Source organism: Hippocampus guttulatus, chromosome 9 (assembly GCF_054856545.1).
Source record: "Hippocampus guttulatus isolate MCC_2025c chromosome 9, RoL_Hgut_1.0, whole genome shotgun sequence".
Taxonomy (NCBI): domain Eukaryota; kingdom Metazoa; phylum Chordata; class Actinopteri; order Syngnathiformes; family Syngnathidae; genus Hippocampus; species Hippocampus guttulatus.
Genome location: NC_141269.1, coordinates 20295546 through 20312437, shown reverse-complemented (window position 1 = coordinate 20312437; position 16892 = coordinate 20295546). Strand labels below are relative to the sequence as shown.

Sequence of the window (16892 nt, the reverse complement as noted above, 5' to 3'; positions counted from 1 at the left end):
ATTCACAAACGTTTGCTCATGTTATTGCCCATATTCCAAGTGAAAAGTGTAAATGTCACAACACTTCTGCCTATTTCCATGAATGAGTAATGATTGCTTAAAATGTATTCCAGGGAAAACACAGTTTCTTTAGCGTTAGCAGTCCAGCGAGAGTAAGTTGTCAGCAGAGTTCGCCACCCTGAGAGTGATGCAGCAAGCACTATCATAAGAAGCAAGCAGGATATCTAACTCAGATCGAAGCGGCCCCACAAGTGACCGTGTGTTTGCATTTCAGCTATTTAATCAAACATGGAAATGGGAGATAGCACAGGCTTAATAAAATGAGCTCCACACCAAACACCCACTCAAAGCTAAACAGCTGCATATTTAAGTGTCAATTAGCCATTGAAAACTTGACGACTACTCACTTTTACAGGAGGAGTGTATTCTCCCGAGCTCTGCCATACACAACATAATGTCATCTAATAAAAACATTATCAAACTTAATATGGGAAAAGCGGCGACTCAGCGCTTCAGCTCAGTGTTAATTATCGCATCGTCTTGTAATGAAGACTCACTCAGGAGTGGGTTAGTATATCTTCATGAAAATACAGTGTAGGCTCTGTTTGTGAATGTGTATGCATTAATGTGACTGTAGAAAAAAAAATATTTTCCGTTATTCATGATGAAAATCACACCTGTTGGGAAAATTGAGGAAAGTGAAGAGGCATACACGCAACCACAGACACAAAGAGGCACCTACATACGTATAAACCGAGCGGTATATGCAACATCCACATCTTTCGTTTTGTTAGCCTCACCGATTTTTGGAAAGTGAAGTTAGTGAACATGGATAAGGCATATGACGCCAAATGTATTTTCCAAAGGCTTATGTGGACCAATTCCAAACTCGGTGCAAACTTTTATAACCCGATTAAGAGAAATTGTGGGTGTGTGTTGTCAAAACATTAAACCAGTGTGATTTCTTTTCATCTCTGCCTTCGTTGACGGTAGCCTTGATGATCCTTCAAGGTACTTAAAATACTTACACATCTCACGTCACCTCTTTCATGCAGTCACAGTTCATTCACACGCTGATGACACAACATCACAAGCAGGGGTTTATAGGTGGGTTACACTTAGGTTTCAGGATCTAATCCGAACCGTCCAGTTCAGGGATGATTACTCTATCATTGTACACTGTACCTATATTTTTCTCAAGAACTGAAAGACACTTCACTGTCATTTTCAATGACGTCGTAAGATATCTTAATCGTTTCAAGGCCATGGAAAGTAATTGAAAGTGTGGTTTATGGAAGAATCCGAACTAGAGTCATAACGAGAGAGAACCAAAATCCTGTCTTACCGTTGTCACTGTCAGACTTGTTCTCGTGTTCGGTATCGGTAAGAGTCAGCACTGAGTTGGAGCGGCTGGACAAACAGGAGCTCCTCTGGGACGACTTGCCCAAACCCCCGCGGTCCCACAGCCGCATAGCTCTCTCTGGTGATCTCATAGCTTGACTATCCACATCTCGGGCCTGGGCTGGAGCAACAGAGAAACTACGGTGGGGGAGCGACATCTCAGAGCAGAATACTAGGCCATGGCGTGATGGAGGCTCACAGATGCCCAGTTGACGAAGATTTAAATGATGACCTGGAAAAAAAAAAGGCTGTCTGAATGTTACAAGAACCATTTGAGGCAACATAGACAAAAACATTCAGTTGATGGCAGCACGGTGAGTAAGTGGTTAACACATCTGTCTCAGTTCTCCCACACCCGAAAAAAAAAATCATTGAAGAATCAAAATAGCCCATAGCTGTGGATGTGAGTGATTTGTTTTTGTCTGTGTCCTGCAATTGATTGGTGGTCAGAGTATACCCGGCCTCTCGTCCAAAGTCAGCCGCTGGGATGGGTTACAGCTTCCTAATGGCCCGAACAAAGACGAGCGGAAAATGGATGCATGGCTCCTCACATAAATGAAAGCCAGGCAAAGTATCACAAGACAACAAGAATTTTAACTCTTTATATTTGAAAACAGGGAACTTTTTGTGATGAAAAGTATGAATAAGGTATTAAATTTGTAAATACTTTGTAGTGAATGATCCATCCATTCATCCATTTTCTAATCAACATTTCCTCACAAGGGTCACAGACGTGCTGGATCCTATCCCAGCCGTCTTCAGGCAGAAGGCGAGGACACCCTGAACTGGTTGCCAGACAATCGCAGGGCACACATAGACAAACAACCATTCACGCTCACAATCACACCTCAGGGACTGTATTGAATGATTTTTTTTTCTCTGCAGCCCGTGATGGCCAAGCAGGTGTGTCATAACTAATTAACATGTTGAGTCGCATGTGTCTTACTCCTTCATGGCAGAGGCTCCGTCGAACCCCTGAGACCGACTCACGAACCCTTGGGATTCGATCGAACCCAGGTTAAGAACCGCTGTTTTATAGTGATGCCATTTTTGATAGCACGCATCCTATTTATGAGAGAACAGCTGTTCATTGACAAAATCTTAGTGATTATTAGGTATTTGCAATGAGTCATCTGTTTTAAACACTATGAATTAGGACCAATCCCATTAAAAGAATTGTTTTGTAAAATATATTGACAAACTGAAGAACATACAGTTTAGGGCTCAACGTGAGTGCACCCCAAAGAGATTTGAAAGAAAAGCTCGAGTTTCCTTTCAGAATCAATCATTTCTGTCATCCAAAGAATACTGCAAAAACACCCCCATAAATGTGGGACATTGATCACAGATGTCAAATGTTAACCCACAAAAGATGACTTTTCAAAATGGGTGTTTTAATTTATGTTGACAAATGTACATACAAACATTGTAAATATCAGTGACTCATTCATTCATCTGCGATTGGCTGCAACCAGTTTAGGGTGGACCCGGCCTACTGCCCAAAGACAACTGGGATAGGCTTCACCTGCAACCCTTGTGAGGATAAACGGATGAGAAAATGGATGGATGGATGGACATGAATTCATCTAATGCATAATTGAATCCTTATTCAAAGACAAATATGTGTTTAACAGTCTTATAATAGCTACTTATAATCTCCCGGTAATTAAAATCCAAGGAGAGAAAGATCATAGAGAGGTGAATCGGAATTAGTCCAGGGGCACTGACTGGATTTTGGAACTGGGTGGACAGGGACCAAGATCATCTCATATATATATCCAGTATATATACTGGATATATATATATATATATATATATATATATATATATATATATTGTGTACCAGATTCAGGCTGTAACTGCTCATTTGCATGCTAAGCAACTCAGTCAGTCAGCAGTGGTCAGAACTGCTATCACGGTCAAGTTAGCGCCACCATTGCTTGCTTCCAAGAGCCAACTTTGAAATAAAAGGCATTGCCATACATGTAGCATTACAGTACAGTACTTGTTTTGCTTTTATTTTTAAGTAGCCAATGAACGATTGTTGTGGCGGCTGTCTAGGCAAGGCTGACTCCCCACTGACTGTCCGCAGAAGGGCCGCCAGCGAGACGGTTATTTCAGTGCCGTTGTGTCGTGACTTCGACAGCCCCTCAAAATGTCTTTTCACGGACTCATGCTTGGTAAAAAAAAAAAAAAAAAAAACAATTGACGACTGCCCAAGAGAACTGTGCACATTAAGCGAGCTGATCATAGCTCCCATACTAAAAGCCAGGTGCGAGCCATTCATTTTTTTGAACGTCCCATGATACTCAGTTGTATTAAATATGCATTTAACATATTTTATTTTAAAAAAGTAATAAATTGCATTGTTTTAATAAGCTGCTATTTTGTAGCCCTCATATTTGTTGTTGTAGTTAGGAAATAAAAACAGAAACTAGAAGGTATTGGATATTATAGTATACATATTACTGTAATATGTAGAGTATATTGTCAAACCTATTTATATAACTTAATATATTTTATATTTAATACTAATTTTGGATTCATTGCAGGTCTTATTTTTCAACTTACTTAACAGTGTGAACAGTAAAAAAATAATTTAAGAAATATGTTCAACCCACACTTATTCTTTTGTCTTGTAGCCACATGACTGACATTTTCAACAAAATAGACCACGTGAAAATGACTTAAAAAAAATCAGTGAGTTAGGACTTTTTGAAGTATGTTAATGCCAAGAATCTCAATAGAAATAAAATAAGTGGAGCGGTCGGACCATTGCGGGACTCCTTCTTCAAGGTTGTGGCCGTTATGCACGTCGCTCCAAGACGAAGCTTGATCCAGTGTTATCAATGGGCATGCAACTCAAAAGGAGCACGTATTTACCTATTGGTCATCTATATCTGGTAGCAGTGAGTTCAGCGGCATGATTGAGCGCGAGTGGGTAACTTTTACACAAAAAGTAATTTCAGTTCTTTCCCAAAAAAATAAATAAATAAATCACCTTTTTGCGCACACTAAATTCATGTATTAACTTTTCCTAATTGTTAGTACTTTGAGTCTTTAATCACTAACGGTATATATTTTTATATGGGTCTGTATATTTAATATGTCATTTCCGTTCGTTTAATTAATTGAGTCTCTAAAGCATGGGTGGCCAACCCGCGGCTCGCGAGCCGCATGCGGCTCTTTGGCTGGTTCAATGTGGCTCCCGAGCTTTCACACGACAAGCGTCGAAAACGCCTCGGCAGTGGCGATGCCATTCAAACAAAGGCGCTAAATACACAGAACATACGACGTCAGCCTATCATCAATCCCGTTACTTGATTGTCATAAAGAGCAACCAATCAGATGACAGCAACACCAATCACGCGCAAACAATGGCGCTAAGCGCTAAGCTAGTCAGCAAATTACCTCTGATTTTAAGGCAGGGATGCCCAATATGTCAATAGCAATCGACCGGGAGCCAGCGAACTGGTCCCAAGTCGACCGCAAGGGGTGAGAGGAGGTAATGGGTGGGAATAAAAGATTTGGTTGTTTGTGTCTTTAGCTTTCGTTCATTTTCGGCCCGTTCCGACTGTTGCTCATCGTGGCGTGCGTGCATATGTGCGCGAGTGCATGGGTGGGCACCCGCGTGCGAGTGAGCTTGTGTGTGTGTGTGTACGTGCACGATCGGGTCGATCGTGGGAAGTTGGTCGCTACAAAAGTCGATCTTTGGGCAGAAAAGTGTGTGTTCGCGCGCGAGGAAGGGTACGATGTGGCTCTTTGCAGTAACACAGTAAAAAAATTGGCTTAGTCTCTGACAGGTTGGCCACCCCTGCTCTAGATCTTTCATGTTCAAAATTTTTCATGGTATTTATTGTTTATTATACTTGAGTAATAGTCATTTTTTCCGTGTTTCATTGGAGGGAGCCGTCTGCTTTTCGAGCTGTGGTGGGCCGAGGCCGAGGTCCTGCCTTTTGGATCCTCCCTTGCTGTGCGTGCAGGCGTCTGCAGCACCATGATGAAGTATTGTGTTTAATGTCAGTTGTCTAAATTTCCAGACAGCATTGACCACTGTAATCTGAAGTATCTCTTCACCTAAAATGCTTTCGAACTCAAATCTCACAATCACGTGTGTGTGTGTTCTTGTGGCTTACCGCTTGCCTATTTAACCAAAAATACATTCATTACATTGCAAATGTAAGTGGGAGAAAATGGATGAATGGGTATTGTGAAAGTGGGGGGATAGGGGGCATCGTGCAGTCATCATGAAGATGCCATCTGCATCTGAAGTTGAATAAATAAAATAAAATTGCACCTGCAAATGCCCTTAATTTGGAAGATCCTAATTCACATTTCATTTGTGGGTTTTTTTCTTTTTAAGAGCAAAAATACTTTTTTATATAAGGAAAAGCAATGCAACACATTTGAAAATGCATATTTAAGTATGGAGGTGAAATTTGCACGACAGAAAATAATTGAGAACCACTGTCCTATCCCAACATGAAGTCAGATTTTCGAATGACATGCATGTCCTTTGAAATATAAATGAAAAGGAGGCAAATAAATTATCTGAAAAATCGCAGAATGTCCCTTTTCATCTTTAATCAGCCAATGAAAAGGGAATTATAAAAGCTTTCTGTAATTAGTGTCACAGCTGAAGATGAAGAGTGCTGCTCTCCAATTAAAAGTTCTATTAATTTGAAATGAGCTCCAATTAGGCAAACTATGAAAAAGAAGCAGATAAGAATTTCTCCAAATTGATACTGTGTTACTTGGCACTAGAGAACAACTTTGGGGTTCGGCATATTTTCTTAAAATGTGTTATTTTGGGAATCCCCGCCCCTGCATTTCGAGACTTGATGATGTGTTTCCTCTTGCATAATGTGGCAACTCCAGCTATTTCTGTACTGTATGCAATTCATTTCAAGTCAGAGAATGTAACAGTGAGATCTTATTTCATTGGCATGCATTTACAAAATGTACACGGATATGTATTAAATGCTTGCGGCATTTTCTTTCGAATCACAAAGCAAACAAAATGTTCATACATATCGGAAGCAGTCATTTTGCTCCAAATTCTCAATGATGATCCGAGTCTCTTGTGTCAAAAACAATTCTGTGTATGCAATGAAATTTATACTCACCGTCTATGTTGTAATTGTCTTGTTCATGATGAACCATGTCCTTGTGTCCTTTTGATGTGCCACAAAATAACCTGTCAAAACATAATGGTTTATGTTGTGGGGAAAAAAAAGACTTTCATGACATTTAGGTATTCCTCTTGACATCCTCGGAAAATGAATTCATTTTGTTTTGTTTTGAAATGTGTCCGACTGACATATCTGTATTTTTGATCATGTTTCGAGTTCAGACCTGATCTATCCAGATAAGAAAAAGACCAATTTTTGGAAAGTTAATTTCCTACCTGAATTTGATCAAAGTTCAGCTCACTAATTTGAAAATGACCTAGTTCGGTTCAGAGTTCATCCATCCATCCATCCATCCATCCATTCATTTTCTGATCCGCTTATCCTCACAAGGGTCGCAGGGCGTACTGGAGCCCACCCCAGCTGTCTTTGGTCTGTAGGCAGGGCACGCGTTGAATTGGTTGCCAGCCAATCACAACCATTCGCACTGACAGTCACACCAAAGGACAATTTCGAGGGTTCCATTCATCTGCCACGCATGTTTTTGGAATGTGGGTGGAAACCGGAGTACTCAGATCAAACCCACACAGTTACAGGGAGAACAAGCAAACTCCATATAGTAAGGCCGGAGCCGGAATCGGACGCTGCACCAGTGCAGAGGTGCAGCGTTCCAAAAAAGAACCAGTTCATTTTTTTTTCTTTCTCTCACTCTATGCATTGCTGCAAGCCGTGACCCTCTGGCACGCTGCCATTTGCCCATGGTTAGCACCCATTCAGTCCAGAGCAGAATCCAGGTTCCGTTATCACACCACAATCTCAAAAAAATCTTACGACTTGAATTGTTCTTTTATAATGAATGAAAACGTTTTTTTTTCAGACAGTGTTTTACAGTGTTATTTAAAACATTGTCACATTTAAGTAAGACTACAAAAGAACACTTTTTTATGATATTGTTTTGTTTTGTTTTGTTTTCTTACCATATAGAGGAGGCATAATTTAAATTTGGACTACACAATATGTTGAAAAAATATGAGCATTGTGATAAGAGCACAGTCCATACAGAATGCAAAAGATGTGCCATTGTCATCCAATGCTTAAATAGATAATTGTATTTATTTTTTAGATTTATTTTAGATAATGATGTCATATCATCGCAATTGCAATATGGAACACATATATCGCATCTCGCATGTTTTTCCAAGATTGTGCAGTCCTACTTTAAAGTTATTACAATTATAATGTATGGCATATTTTGAGTATCATTTCAGTATCTTGAGCCTGAGCCTCCACTTTTTTTGGAAATCAAACTACGGTCCCCCACGTCTACCGTCTAATTATAACATGACATGAGAAAATCCAATGTAGTAATGGGCAATCATGAGTGTTCTTAGTCACCATTAGTATGCTAGTAAAGCCTGCTTGGAACCACTACTACCCAGCACATTGTTCATTACCGAGCCATAACTTGTTTTTGACACTAAGTGAGTGCAACCTTGACAAGGCAAATCACTGCTGTGTAGTAGAAATGCCGCTTGTGACGACGAGTGTAATTTGATTCCTCACCGAGTATGGTCCTGTTGTTGATCAAGGACCTTGAGCGTCTCACTGGAGGAGTACGACTTCTGAGTTGGGACACGCACTTCTTGGTGGCCAATAGCACAGTCTTCACTGTCTCCTGTAGAATACAAATGACACGAGTGGAAAAGAAATTTCTAACACACAGGATGATGTCGCACTTCAGTCGTTACAGTAGTAGTAGTAGTTTCATCCAAGAGTAACACAGGAGCAACAGAGGACAGACATTTTTAAAGAATAGTTTACAAGCGCCAAGGAAACCATTAGGGAAACCATTAATGAATGGGAACAAATGAATTAAGACATGTCAGCTATCTCACCAAGGTATGCTGCGTCCTTGTCCTTGTGGGACTTAGTGAGCGAGCAGTATGGACGTCGCTCTTTCACTTCCATAATGCTTCTGCTGGTGTTGCTGGCAAACATTGAGGCATGCTGCGGAACAGCTGATTTGACAGGAAGAAATATAGGCAGAGATGAAGAAGAAAGAAGGACTCGAAGGTAGAAGACGGAGTGTAGAACTCGTCCTGTGAACGCAGTACACAAATAAAGGGTTCATCACTAAGCGTGTCTTACCAACAAACAGTGTTGGTCATTATACTTGAAAAAAGTAATGAGTTATCATTCACTCACTTACTTTCTCCCATAAGTAATTGAGTTACTAATCCAGTTACTGCCTTGCTTATTAGTTGTTCAGCAAACTAAGTATGTTTTTGCATGCTATCTGTAATGTAAACTGTTTGTAATAGCTGAATGAATTAAAAAAAAAAACAATAAACAAACAAAAAAAACGATAAATGTGTACCTGAGTGTACTAGCATTAGCAGTAACTCTAAATATACCTAAATATCTCTGAAATGCACGTGCCACGGCACTTTGTCGTAAAGCGGCACATAACATGATCACTGATGGCAATGGCATTGAAGTAACAAGAAAAGTAATTAATAAGATTACTTCTTTACGAAAAAATGATTGCGGTCAGCAACTCATCATACTCAAATGCTGTTATTCCCAACATATTGGATTCATTTTAGACTATAGCCATGGGTTACTATAATTGTTATTAACTTTTGTCAAACAGCAATATATGTATACCGTGAATATAAATGTTGATATCAAAAATCTACACGTCTGTTCAAATGTTAGATTATTTTATCCAGTTGTACCTCTACTTACGAACTTCATATGAAATGTTCAACATACTAAATGTCTCAAGAGGAAAATATTGCCTCTTGTTACGAAAGAAATTTCAAGATATGAAAGGTAAAAATACAATATGGGTTGCTATTCGCAACTCCAAGATTCCTGAACGCAAAATACTTATAGCTGCTCTGTCATTGGCTATTACCTAGCATCATCCTAGCATCTCATTGGCTAAGAGGGACCTCTACCGTATGTGTCTGTGTGTAGACAGATAAATAGATAGATATTTGTCGATGCAGCATCCTCGTCTTTCGCCCCTTGCCGTGAGGCATTCAGATAGTTTTACGTAAATGTGAATCACCCAGAAAAAGTTTTTCACCAGTCGGGCGATTGCTCACTATGCTGTCTGTCTTGAACATTTTCGAAGGATTGTTAAAAGCCAACAAAAGAAAATGTCCTTGGATCAGTTCCATACAAAACGCCAGACAAAAACCTCTTCTGAGAGAGAACATGAACGAAAGAGGGCAAAAAACGATGAGTACGCAGTTAAGATTTTTTTTTCCAGAACCGATTGATTCCGTAAATCGAGGTATATCCATTCAAATCTTTTCCACCATTAATCTGATTTATAACCTGTACAACTCAATTGAAAAGAATCATCATTTTGAATGGGGAAGTCAGACTAAACGACTAAAATAATGTGATTATACAATTGTACCAATACCAATAACTAGGATGTGACTGTGTTCAACTCAAATTCATGACAAAAGGGTATTCAGCAAACACCTGCCACCATTTTCTGAATACCACTTTAGGTGTTCTAGGAGGCTTTTCTTGCCATTTTTGCCAGGGTACAGTATATTCCCCAAATATTTGAGTATGGAAGTGATGGACGAGGGCCCATGACGGGGAGGGAATGTGAAACAACCCAGATTTCATACCACACATAAATAGCTACAAATCAGTCTGTAGAACAACAATGTGGAATCATTTATATTACAGAAAGTAAAAGTGTTGTTCAGTTAAAAACAAAGTAGAAGAATTACATTTTTGAAAAGTGTAGATTATTGCAACATTTTGTAAAACACATAAGTAATGAATAGTGTATAATATACTGTATGTATTGGGGTTCAAATGTGTACAGTACTTGCTTGTATTCAGTTTTATGATTGCAAAGTTATACTGTATGTTCTGGTTAAGTTTATACAAAGTGCTGTGAACAAGTATTCTTTGTCTAAGTTGAAGTGAAAGATAACACAGCAATTATAAGCTGAGCTTCAAATGTAACCCTTTTTGCTTAGTTGTTATTTTATTTTGTTCAACATTTTTGGATTTATGATGCTGAGTGAAAGTAATACAATCATTTGTTCATTTTCTTTCTTTCTTTCTAGCAGAGGCCTGAATGTTTTGTGACTGACCGCTCAGAATTCCTGCCATTTTGTCTTCAGCCCCTGGTCCAGTTGAAGAAAAACAGCTTTAAAGCATGCCTTACTTGTAGGTTTGGTGTTCTTTTGAACAGGAGCAGTTCAGTGCTTGCACCCCAAAAATAAAAAATAAAAAAAAAATAAAAAAATACAGTTTTTGGAGTTATGGTTTCATTTATGAGAAAATAAAAAAAAACAACCCACATTGATTCCATTACAATGCATTTGAAATGCAATTTTGGTGTATGCCAAGTCTTTGGATTCTGATAAAATAGTCCATCGATCAATTTTCTACCTCTGATCCTGTTCAGGGTTTCAGGGTGAACTGAGCTTCCCAGCTGACTTAAGGTGCGAGGCAGGCTACACCGTGGACTACTCATCTGATATACACTCCACACATACTGAATGACAACCACTCACACTCACATGCTCATTTAAAGGCAATTGAGAAGAGTCACTTAATTTAATATGCACATTTTGGGATGTGGCAGGAAGATGGAGTGCATTGAGAAAACCCACTCAAACATGGGCAATCCCACATGTAAAGGCCTGAGCTGAGATTGCAAAATGCAGCACTGTTCTGCAACAAATAGCCTAATCTCTCTTTGCAAAGCAACATTTTTAAAAAAAACTCTTGGACATACATCTGGATCTAATCTAGCCTTTAAGGTATACCTCTTCATTTTTTTCAGCAAAACCTGTACATTTGTCAAGGGATCATGTTCACAGAAAATAAATACAGTGGGGAACATCATTTTCTACAGTGAGGCAATAATCAAATACAATGAAGTAAAGTATCACATTTAACATGAGCAAACATCAGGCTACAGGGTTTATGGTTAAGTGGACGGGAACTTTTTTTTTTCTTCAAATCAAAATCAGCAGAAACATGGAAAAACAGGTGCATCTATAAATGTCCTCATATCTCCTGAAATATCGTCACAGTGTTAACAGACTCATCTTGACAACATGTGTTCCAAATTATGCAGTGGCTCTCAGGTTTACCTTCACTTCTCAGCATGTCTTGTTATAAAACAGCTTTTGGTTTTATGGTGATGTTTTCCACCATGACCTGGTAGTGGTTTGAAACTTTGCTTTGCGGTCAAGAAGTCCTGAGTTTGACTCCCGACTTGTGTGGAGTGTACTGGATACCCCAGCTTTCTCCAACATTTCAAAACCACTGTTTTAATAGTTAACGGAAGACGCTGACAAGCCTATTGGTGTGAATGGTTGTTTGCCTACGTACAGTATATACAGTATGTGCCCTGCAACTAACTGGTGAAGTGTCAAGGGTGTACCTTGCCTCTTGCAATAAATCAACACCCATGACCTTGATGAGTACAAGTGGAATAGAAAATGAACGTGTTGGTATTCTCAGCAGGTAATACATTTTTATATGGTAATGTTCCTAATTTTGTCAGTACAGTTAATTCATTCATACATTTTCCGAACCACTTTATCCTCATTAGGGTCGCGGGGGTTGCTGGAGCCTATCCCAGCTGTCTTTGGGCAGTAGGCGGGGGACACCCTGAACAGGTTTCCAGCCAATCGCAGGGCACACAAAAACGAACAACCATTCGCACTCACACTCACACCTAGGGACAATTTGGAGTGTTCAATCAGCCTGCCATGCATGTTTTTGGAATGTGGGAGGAAACCAGAGTACCCAGAGAAAACCCACGCAAGCACGGGGAGAAAATGCAAACTCCACACAGGAAGGCCGGAGCTGGAATTGAACCTCTGCACTTGAAGTCGACGTGCTAACAACTCCAATACCGGGCCGCCCCAGTATAGTTAATAAAAGAGGAAAATAAAACCCACAGTCCTCCAAAGACCCTAACAAAGGGATGAAGGGGGTTTCAACATGGGCCATGCACCAGCATGCTTCCTCCAGCAAGACATCCTGTTGTTTCTTTCCACACCTAAAACAATCACAGACCCCTGATCCAGACACCATAAAAATACAGTGGTACCTCTACTTATGAAATTCATTGGTTCTGCAAGAAATTTCTTAACTAGAAAATTTGGTAAGTAGAGACGCATTTTCCATTAAATGCCTTAATTTGTTCCGAGCCCCCCAACATTCAGACATAAATGTTTCATAAAGCATAAAAATGCATCAAAATATGTAACAAATACATGTTACAATTAGATTATTGCACAATAAATGAAAGAATAGAGTAAAGAGTAAAAATGAATTTAATGGCATCTTCATTGTTTTTTTGCCTGGCATTTTGTAAAGAACTGATCCAAGGATATTTGCTTTTGTCGGCTTTTAACAAGCCTTCGAAAATGTCCAAGGCAAACATCAGCATAGTAAGCGATCGCCCGACTGGTCAAAACTTTTTCTGGGTGATTCACATTTACGTAAAACTATCAGAACACCTCATGACCCGTAGGGGCAAATGGCGAGGACACTGCATAGACACACTGTCTATCTAACTCCTAAATACACACATAAACATACAGTAGAAGAGGGACTTCTTAGCCAATGAGATGACAGGATGATGCTAGGTAATAGCCAATGGCACATCAGCTATAAGTATGTTGGGTTCAGCAAACTCGGAACTGCGACTCCCAGCCCATACTGTATTTTTATCTTTTGTATCTTGAAATGTATTTTGTAACAAGAGGCAATATTTTCCTGTTGAGACGTTTCGTAACTTAAAAATTTCGAATGAAGAGACGCTTGTAAGTAGAGGTACCACTATACCTCTTGACACTCCTTAATAATAATAATGAGTGGGGGGGGGGGGGGGGTACTGTCAGGGATGCAATTATGTGACTGCTCGCAAATTGAAACTGTATCACTTGGAGCTTAGAAGGTCCAACCTTAAAGCATTCCAGTCAAAGAGCTGATGACCATGATAAGCAAACGCTTTGTGTGGAAAGAGGTAGCTTGTGTCAGGGGTTGCAAAGCATAAGAGGTTGAAAGCAGTGACATTAATACAAGCAAAAAGTGGCTTGGGCTACTTTGACATGCCTCCCATGCACTCTAATGAATGCTAAAACCAATCCATCAGTGTAGCTAAAAATATGGAAAGTAATTATATGTCATTATCTGATGTACCTAATGGTGGATGAAAAAGCCTGTTCAAATGTGAGGTCTTTGTGATATGAAAACACAAGACCAAGATAATACATGATTATATTTATTATTCATTTAATATATTTTCATGGCAACTCAGTTGTTTTTTTTCTTTCTCCTTATCATTTCAAAAGAGGAAGTTAAAAATAAACAACTGAGATCATACTGTATATCAGTGTCATGTCAGTGAAAAAACCCCAAAACAAAACAGCTGCTTGAATAATGCTGCCTGAACTTTTGTAAATAATTTCTCTTCTCTATGGAGGGTGAATCATTACAGCTGTAGAATACTTACACGCCCTCTCACAATATGTGACAATGGGAAAATTAAACACAGACGAAATAACTGTTCATGTATGAATGGAAAGAGAGAACAAATACAGTGTGTCTTCTGTGAAGTTGTGAATGAACGAGATGGATTTTCAACATTGTAGCGCATATTTTCTTGACAGCTGAGCCCTTGGACCCATATTATCGTGAGATGACTGCTCATCATGCTAAATTTAGTCACAATAATCTTGCGTCACTCGATGCTGGCAACAGCCTCAAGTGTGAGTCATTAGGAAGTGAAGCTGTCTCTCTGGGGTCACCCTGAATTCAGCTGCGGGGTATACGAGCACACTTGATCATATACACATCCACTCACTCTCACATCATCCTGAAAGGAAGACTTGAGGCAGTACTTATACGCTTTTGCAGGTCAGGACAATCTATACACATTCATTTGAGAAATGAAAAAAAAAAGAAGACCAATCGTCCAATCACTAAATGAAATTAACACACTGAAATAGGAACAGAAGATCAAGGCCAGTGGTAGCTTGATGTGGAGAAAGAAAATCTGCTTAGAAAGATGAAGAATTCAAAGAGCAGTAAAAGGTAAAGAAGACTCAATGGCCATTTGGAAAAAGCAGCGCGGCACACTGCTTTCACTGTAGGAAGAGATTAATGTTCACCAGGGGTGCCCATTGCGTCGTTTGCAATCGACCAGTAGCTCGCAAAGGGGGTGTTGGTCGATCTCATGGCATTAACTTAATCACTGCCAGCCTCCCGGTTTTATACTATCGAGTTGCCTGTCAACAGCAGTGAATGAATAAAAAGCAAAACAAATAAGGAGATTAATTTAATAAATGAATGGAGACCATTTGTATTTGGTCATTTTATAAATAGCTCACATGCTCAAAATAAGTGTGGGCATCCTTGAACTAGACGTTTGAATTAATTTCGATGTCATTAGTCTGGCAAATTGTAATCTGTGTTTTATGATCGTTATAGTCGGCAACTAAAGGCAATAACGGGTGCAGCCAAAGTTTTCAGTATTCACAGCATCTTTGCAGCGTGAAAGATGAGAGAAGAATCTTAAATGTGATCTGTTATGACATTGACAACTGACTTGAGTACAGGAAGTACAAAGTCGAATGCTATAATGTGTCATTTGGAGTTGAACAACAATCCCCAACAATCTTTTTTTTAACTTTGTTTCCTTTGGTTTTATCCATCCCTTTTTATTTTTGCTTGGGTCATATCAGCCTTTCTGTCAAAGCAGCCACTCAATTTACCGAGTGTTTTCTTCACAAATGAATTCCAGTGAAAGTATTGTGCAAGTACCATATTTTCCGCATTTTCAGGCGCACCTAAAACCATTCGATTTTCTCAAAGGCCGACAGTGCGCTTTATAATCCGATGTGCCTTATATATGGATCAATATTCTGATTTCTTGGACGTAGTATTTTAAATGTTCTGTAAAGCGCTTTGTTACAGCTGCAGAGGTTGTAAAAGTGCTTCATAAATAAAGATGGATTACATTGTATTGAATTGTATTCCCTTTAGCGTAGCTCCATCTAGTGGCTTCATAACGTACCCTCAGCCACTAATGTGATGCGCCCTATATATGAAAACCGTTTTAAAATAGGCCATTCATTGAAGGTGCGTCTTATACTCTGAAGTGCTTTCTAGTGCGGAAAATATTGTAGATTCAGCTTTTGATACCAAACACAGGTGCTTGTTTTTAACTGCTGGACATTCATCCACCAATGTCCAGTAACTTTACATCATCATCATTGAGGAGGAGGACATAATGAATTCCTTAATCCTTTAAATGCAAACAATATTTTGTAATGGGAAAAAGTTATACCCATTGCACACACTGATTTTTGATCCACCCTTCCTTAAAAATGTATGTAATGTTGAACTTTCGTCCACAGTCATGTCCTCATTTCACCATGTTAAAAATAAATAAATAAATAATCATGATAATAATAACTTCTATGATGGCAAGTTCAAAGTCACCTGTGTAATAATACTAGATTCAAATCAGACAACTTTACTGATCGTGGTGCAGACAATTCATTTGCATCTTAAATGTATAAACACATATCAACGTCACGACAAATCCTCCGATGTGAAAATTTGGCTAACTTCATATTTATTCACAACTCTCTCCTCTTCGTCAGTCCACATGTCTTATTCATTCAAATTATTTATGAATGTGAATTGTTGAAAATGGCCTGCTCACTTTAATGAGGCCATGTTGAACAAACGCACCATTTATTTTGATGATTTTGGATGGACAATGATTCCGCTGGACGGCAGTGATATTTAGCCTCAACAAACACTTAAAAATGACATGGTACATAGGCTGTAGGACAGGTGGCAATGAATAAACAAACACGATGCAAAAAGGGAATGTACCCCCGCCCCAAAAAAAGCAATACCAAAAATGAAAAGAAAAGCAAATCATTCCAAAAGAGTGCTGTCAGTATTGGACAATGTAATGGCAGTAGAATGAATAGCCAACAGCTCTCCGGAGCAACATGTGCTGGATGTGCTGAAGTACCATTAGAATACAATACAATACATCTTTTTTTATACAGCACTTTCACAACAGCTGCAGCTTTAACAAAGCGCTTCACAGAACTAAGAACAGTTGACATAAAATGACATAATATGGTAATATAACAAACCACATGAGACATGGACAGTCGTGCAATCATAACTATCAGTATCTCAGCAATAACAACTTGCATGTTTGTCAAGTGACTACTAATTTCAGATTTGTGTCGCAACACTTAGCTATGGTTTCTCATTTAGGCCATATCTGCAGGTCATGAGTGATAGACCAAAAAAGGAGAGGGCTCA

At 39.2% G+C, this 16892-nt stretch overlaps 1 protein-coding gene across 1 annotated transcript; it reads right to left on the bottom strand.

Annotated features, from left to right (window-relative positions):
* Positions 1–1062: 1062 nt before the first annotated feature.
* On the bottom strand, positions 1063–8617 carry LOC147200722 (teneurin-3-like). The gene is made up of 5 exons (XM_086119211.1): positions 8425–8617; positions 8094–8213; positions 6528–6598; positions 1346–1633; positions 1063–1073 (listed from the first exon to the last, which is right to left on the bottom strand). Exons 1-5 carry the CDS (start codon positions 8526–8528, stop codon positions 1063–1065), a joined length of 594 nt encoding a protein of 197 aa, XP_085975337.1. The 5' UTR covers positions 8529–8617.
* Between the last annotated feature and the right edge of the window lie 8275 nt (positions 8618–16892).